Source organism: Microtus ochrogaster, chromosome 5, assembly GCF_000317375.1.
Source record: "Microtus ochrogaster isolate Prairie Vole_2 chromosome 5, MicOch1.0, whole genome shotgun sequence".
Classification (NCBI taxonomy): domain Eukaryota; kingdom Metazoa; phylum Chordata; class Mammalia; order Rodentia; family Cricetidae; genus Microtus; species Microtus ochrogaster.
In genome coordinates, this window is record NC_022012.1 from 72,202,205 (window position 1) to 72,209,195 (window position 6,991).

General features: G+C 47.8%; 1 protein-coding gene across 1 annotated transcript in view; it reads left to right on the forward strand.

The window, feature by feature from the left end:
- Nucleotides 1-6,991, forward strand: part of Tln2 (talin 2) — a 473,598-nt gene that overhangs the window by 356,907 nt on the left and 109,700 nt on the right. Inside the window, exons 29-32 of the mRNA XM_026779102.1 lie at nt 502-710; nt 1,777-1,896; nt 3,806-4,003; nt 5,049-5,188. Coding sequence (XP_026634903.1) covers nt 502-710; nt 1,777-1,896; nt 3,806-4,003; nt 5,049-5,188 — 667 coding nt within the window. The remainder of the gene's footprint in view (nt 1-501; nt 711-1,776; nt 1,897-3,805; nt 4,004-5,048; nt 5,189-6,991) is intronic.

Consider the following 6,991-nt stretch of genomic DNA (forward strand, 5'->3'; position numbering starts at 1 on the left):
TAACAAACATTCTGTGTACTGCATCTGCATGCCTGCTCCCATGTAAGTGGCATTTTAGATCTAGGGACATGTGAGGCAGTAGAAATTGGAGCATGGAAGGGGCTGGAGAGATGGCTCTGTGGTTAAGAGTGCTGACTGCTCTTCCAGAGGTCCCAGGTTCAATTCCTACCACCCACATGGCAGTTAACAGCTGTCGGTAACTCCAAGATCTGACACCCTCAGATAGACGTACATGCAGGCAAAACACCAATGCCGATAAAATAAAAATAAATAAATTATTAGGAAAATAAATAAAAAAAGAAAGAAATTGGAGCATGGAACATGTCATATATTGTGATGTCTACATTGATTGACTTGGACACAAGGGAGTGAGCTACTTCATTGAAAAACACAGTAACTCACATTTGTCAGAAGAATAGCCTAGACTCCAGGGTTATCATAGAGGAGAAATGTAACTTCTGATGGAATTTAATAGAAACTCCAACTGGCTTCTCTCTGCAGGAGTGGCAGCTAGAGAAACCGCCCAAGCTCTGAAAACATTGGCCCAGGCTGCCCGAGGAGTGGCTGCATCCACAAATGACCCCGAGGCTGCTCACGCCATGTTAGATTCTGCTCGGGATGTGATGGAGGGCTCTGCCATGCTCATCCAAGAAGCCAAGCAGGCCTTAATTGCACCAGGCGATACAGAAAGTCAGCAGAGGCTAGCCCAGGTGAGTCTGGGAACCGGGAACCATGGACATTGAGCTTGTGAATTCCAGATATGTTTTCCTGGCAGGAATTCTAGGGACTCGGTAGGTATTTTCAGATCTTTCCAAGTGTGTGTGGTAGCAAGCCGGACCATACATGTTGCTCACGCTTATGTCTTATTTAGCATTTCCCACATTAATGTGGCATCTACTTAATTCACAGTCAACAAGTGACTTGGAGGTTTTGAATTCTCTTCAGCTCGGGACTCCAGACATAGCATGCTTGCTCAGGGCTTGAGTCTTCTTCACCAAACTCTTCCTAGTGAAGCAGATATAATACAGGTCCAGCTACCTAAAAGTCCCTTAACCTCTTCTGCTGATTCTTCAGCTACAATGAAAGTAACTGGCTAGGGGCAATCTGAGCGGTGTTCTCGACATGGGACTGGGAAAGTATCTTAGAACTAAACAAAATGTCGCTGCCACTTCCCGGCTTCCCTTTTAACTGAGGCGACCAGAGCTTGCAAGCAGGGAGTCATTTCAGTATTCCTGAAAGGCAGCATGCCTTCTTCACCAGGTTGGGCTGGTTGTATTCGAGCACCCTCCTTGTCTGTCGTGAAAGTGAGGTCTTGAGGTGGGTGAGCCTCAGAGGGTCAATGAGAAGAATCAGCCACTGGTTTAGCTATGCTCCCAAGAATTTAAGTTTAATTTCAACCTTGGGGACCTCATCAGGACTCCAGATAAGGGAGGCATTTCTGTTTCATTTAAGAGAAGGTGCCTATGCTTTAGGACCTGGTCTCATATTAGAGAATTCTATGTTGGGATTCCAGAGCTGTAGTTCATCCTGGCCCTGGGGAACAGGTAGCCCATGCAGCATTTAGGCTGTTACCCCCAGCCCCAGGGTAGCAGTGACTGGAGACCTGGCCAAGCTGATTTAGTTTAGTTAACAGTGTTGGGTGGCTGCCAGTGAATCATTCCCATGTCGGTGGCAGCTCTGCTTGTTTTCTCTGCTCTTTCTCAACAAATGTGCAAAGGCATTTGCACATTTAAGAAGTGGCTTTCTTAAGGTGTTTCCCTCCCTCTGTGTGTGCAGGTGGCGAAAGCCGTGTCTCACTCCTTGAATAATTGCGTGAATTGCCTCCCTGGCCAGAAGGATGTGGATGTGGCCTTGAAGAGCATTGGGGAGTCCAGCAAGAAGCTGCTTGTAGATTCGGTGAGGTCCTTGTGTGGGAAGGGGTACCTAGTTGCTGTCCACCCAAGGAAGGAGCATGACTTTCCCCTTCCTGGATCTCTGAGCATCTTTCTCTGAGGAGTCCTGCTGTTCTACCATTTTCCTATTTCCTTTCTGGTCAACAAAATTCCCAAGGGAGGAATTGTCAAGGAAGGAATTTGTACTGGCGTGAGTGCACATGTTTGTGCAGTTACATGCATGTATATATGTGTGCATGCCTCTGGAGACCAGAGGACAGCTTCAGGTGTCATTCCTTGGGTGCCTTCCGCTTTTTGTTTGAGGTGGGATCTCTCAGTGACCTGTAACCTCAAGGCTAGGCTGGCTGGTCAGTGAGTTTTCTCTTCCCATGACTGGGGTTACAGGTGTGCATTCCCACTCCCAGATTTTTATGCACGTGAATCGAACTCCAGTCTTCATGTTCATATGGCAACCCCTTTACCAATCGAACCATCTCCCTGACCCCCGGGGTAGAGCTTTTAACATTAACGCTTTTTTTTTTCTTTGAGTATATATTTACTCGAGTCATCTGAGTGGGACAGAAAAGAGGCTGTGATCATCTGGGTCTTTATCAGGGCATGACCGATGGTGACAGACAGTCCAAGGAGAGAGGGGCACCTACTCAAGACTAAGAAAGAAGGCATCATAAGGGTTTTTGCCTTGGAGCTCTCTCCTAACCCACGCTGAAGGGGAAGCATGGGACACATTTGTCTGCTTCTGGGTCCAAGAGCCTAGCGGTGTGTGTGAGTGCTAAGTAGCGTCTGCAGCCTTGATGGCTGTAATCCCACAAGTGACACTGTGCTTGGTGTGTAGTCCCCCCCCCACCTTTAAGTTATTTACAAGGACCACTAATAAAGTTGGTAGTTATTTGTTAAGAAGAATGGATTCGAAGTTGGCTATCATCAACCACTTAGCTCTAAAAAGCTCAACCTGAGAGTTTGCGTCATGAGAGACACACAAGAGGATAGAGACTGGATCCCAGAGTTGAGTTGTCTGGGCATGAATCCTCACCCTGCCATTCAGGGAGTGTCCGTGACTGGACAGTAGCTGCTTTCACCACATTTAGCCTCTGTTGACTGCAAAGTGGGTGTTCCATATGTGTGGTTGGATGGATGGATAGATGGATGGATGGATGGATGGATGGATGGATGGATGGATGGATGGATGGATGGATGGTGGATGGATGGTGGATGGATGGTAGATAGATGGATGGGTGGATGGATGGATGGATGGATGGTGGATAAATGGATAGATGGATGGATGGAAGGAGGGAGGGATGGATGGATGGTGATGTGTTGAAGGCCCAGCTTAACATGGGCTCACACTGCATAGCTTTGTATAAACTAGGGGCATAACCACTCCAGGGTGTAGTTGAGGGAAAGATTTTTATTTTATATATAAGGGAAATTACAGACAGAGACTTCTAGAAGAGTCCAGAGCAGGGAGAGAAAGTGATAAACTGAACATGGCCAGCAGACTTGACCAGGCCATGAGATGAGGGGGATGGGATGGGAGAGAGGAAGTTGAAGAGAGTAAGTCAAAGTAGAGGTGGGGGGGTCAAGAGAGAGAGGAGCTAGCAAGTACGTGGCTGAAATGGCAGGGTCGTGAGGAAATGAGAAGCAGGGTGAAGGAAGCCTTGAGCTGGAGTTAGCCGAAAGGGTGGGGTGAGAAGAGCCACAGGTACTTGTTATCTGAGGCAGCCTGGAAGCCAGCATGCTCTTCGGTATGCTGATAGGCACCTCAGATAGCCATCTGTTTCTCTTGGACCTGCCATCCTCTCCTTGGATGAGTCAGAAGCACATCCCTGGGCAGTCACCGTTCCTTCCACAATACCGTCCTTTGTCCCCTTATGCAAGGTAAAGCTTCCCATGGCCTGTGCCTTTTGTCCCCATAGCTACCTCCAAGCACAAAGCCTTTCCAGGAAGCCCAGAGCGAGCTGAACCAGGCTGCTGCTGATCTGAACCAGTCTGCTGGGGAAGTCGTCCACGCCACGCGGGGCCAGAGTGGAGAGCTGGCGGCTGCTTCTGGAAAGTTCAGTGATGACTTTGATGAGTTCCTGGATGCTGGCATTGAGATGGCTGGCCAGGCGCAGGTAGGCGGGAAGGCGGTTTGCATTGCTCCCCTGAGCCTCCTCACCCTGGTAGACCCTCCAGCTGAGGGCAGCCGGGCGAGTGGGAGACAGCATCCTATAAACAAGCCACATCACCTTCCTTGACTGCCTTGGAAATTCTGTGACCTCACAGGCTTGGCATGCTCAGCCATGGTGGGGATGGTGGTGACTTTTCCCACGGTCCACCCTCAGAGTCTATTGCATTGGTGCAGGGTTGGGGAGGGAGGTCAGGAGCAGAGAGAATTTTTATCAGAGGTGAGGTGGGCTAATACACAAACATGAACACACATATGTGTGTATTTGTAGTTTGGTGGACTCACTTAATGGATTACATCTGGTACTTTCAGATGATTAAAAATGACCTCATTCAGGTAGAGATGAGCCTCTGGGAACATGACTGTTCTGGCATCAGATATCAGGACTGTTTTTTTGTTTGTTTTGTTAATTTGTTTTGCTTTGGTTTTTTTTTTCCTTTTCTTTCTTTTTTTTTTTTTTTTTTTTGAGGTTTTATGAGACCCCTAAAAAGATAGCCAGGGTACTTCTTGCTCCATTTTCCACAAAAGGTAATTTGTCACTTAGCAAGCTGGGTGAGAATTGTGTCCCTTCCCCAGTTGGATACTTCCGCGATGCTGTCAGCTGTGAATATCTACACAGTGCTGATCGCTTGTGCCAGGCTGGGATGTGCAAGATGCTTGACAACTCCAGCATTGTTGAGCAAGATGCTCGAATCATTGCCCAGTCTGGGCACTGGGGCAGCTCTCATCCTCCCCCTCCGGTCCCGTAACACTCCCATAGAACACGAAAGCCAAACTCCAGGCTGACCCACTTGGACATGGATTTCCTTCTGCCACGTGCATCTTGCTCTGAGCATCTGTTTGAGGATGCGTAGACTCTGATTACACGCCTGCAGACCGACTTTCCTGACGTAGTTTATGCCTCCTCCTCGGGAGTTGTTCCTCGCTCACGGAGAGCTTCCTGGGAAGCTGTGGTCAGTCCCAGCTGACTCTGCTTCCTTTTGACTCTCCAGACGAAAGAAGATCAGATGCAAGTGATAGGGAACCTCAAGAACATCTCTATGGCATCCAGCAAGCTGCTGTTAGCCGCCAAGTCTCTCTCGGTAGATCCTGGAGCTCCCAATGCAAAAAACCTCCTGGCTGCAGCTGCAAGGTAGGAGCAGGACGAGATGTGCTTTGTGGGTGTGTAAAGGGTTCTGTCACGGTTGAAGGGTGTGCCAGCATCCTGTCACTTCAGCTGAGCAAAGAATCACTGCTATCCTTGTTGTTGGGGGTAGAGTAACATGTACTTTTTCTGTAAGTTGATAGAACTTCTGGTGTTTTGTAAAAGCAACTCATTCCTGTATTTTGGACCCACTAAGAATGTCTTCCCTCTTTCCAGATGGCCTCTTTGGTTCTTACTTAGACAGCACTGTCTTGTAAACATGATGATTTAAGTCGATTTTTTTTTTCATGTTCATGTATAGTGTGGTGTGTGTGTGTGTGTGTGTGCATGTATGAGTATGTATATGTGCATTCAGGTGTGTGTTCACACATATAAAAACCCGAATTGGATGTTGGGACTCATCCTTGAACATACTCTGTTGGTCTTGCCCCTTTTTCATTGATCAGCGTGTCTTAGTCAAACCCAGAGTTTGCCAGTAGGACTAGTAATCTCACTAGCCTCCTTGCTCTGAGGCACCCCTGTCTCCTTCAGCCAAAACTAGACTGACGTGCAGGCCACCACGTTCATTCTGTACTTTACATAGGTTCTCGGAATCTGAACACTAGTCCCCAAGATTGCTCAGCAATCATCTGAACCACTGCGCCATCTCCCCAGCCCATAAGTGGGTTGATTAAAACAACATTGTGTTGTTCAGATTTTGCAAGAAGAATATGTTCACCGCAATAGACATTGGGGCATACTTAAAAACAGTGCTCGAGCCATTCTGTAGACACTGGGCTCGTACTACACACTGGCATCTGTGTTGGATTCGGTTTTAGGTGTTTACTCATCACTTGCAGGAGGGCATTGGTTTAGGGTCGATAGGATGACAACAGATGTACACTGTTGTTGAGCTGAATTAAAGTGTGAAACCGAGTTTGGAGTGACTTCAGACCCTTCCCCCACTCACGCAGGGATGCACTTAGGCTCCGTAGGTAGGATTGACGGCTGCTCTGTGTGGCCTTGGGCTGCTGTGCTGGCCCAGGACTGACTCACACAGTCTCACACTCATTTTTCCACACTTCAAGCAAAGGCTGCGTTGTGATTCTACTTATTTTGAGACAGGGTCTCTCTGGGTAGCCCTGGATGTCCAGGAACTCCCTATGTAGACTAGCCTGGCCTAGAACTCCCAGAGGTCAGCTTGCCTCAGCCTCCTCCCTATCAGGATCAGAGGCATGCCCTTGACTTGCATTTGATTTTTAACTTGAGAGCTTGTTTGGATGTTCTAGCAGGGCTTGGTGTTTGTTTGTTTTATTTTGTTGTTGTCCTGTCTTTAAGCTGTCTGAGTTCAAAACCTTGAATTCTAATCCGAGGTGCTTTAATAGTCTTCCTGCCCGGTCAGATGTTCAGATGGCTCAACCTGCCCAAGCTTGGCTACCTGTAAAGTGGGGTGTAAGCACCAGCTGCCTTCAACAGGTTTTAGCTTTTATGCTGCTAATAGTGGCATTCTGACTCTCCTCCCTTGTTGACGTGAATGAATTTTTTTAATTTTTTTTTTTTTTTTTTTTTTTGCTTTGACAGTATATATTGACGAGAGCAACCTAAGGAAACGGTTTTATTTGGGGCTCAAACTTAAGGGTAGAGTCCGTCATGGCAGGGAAGTCATGGCAGCCGGTCCCATTGTCTCTGCTCTTAGGAAGGAGATCGATGAATGCTGGTGCTAAGGCCCCAGCCCATGGGCCGGTGCTATCCACAACTAGGGTGACTTCCTCATCTCTGTTAGCACAATCAGGAATCTTCCTCTCAGGCACA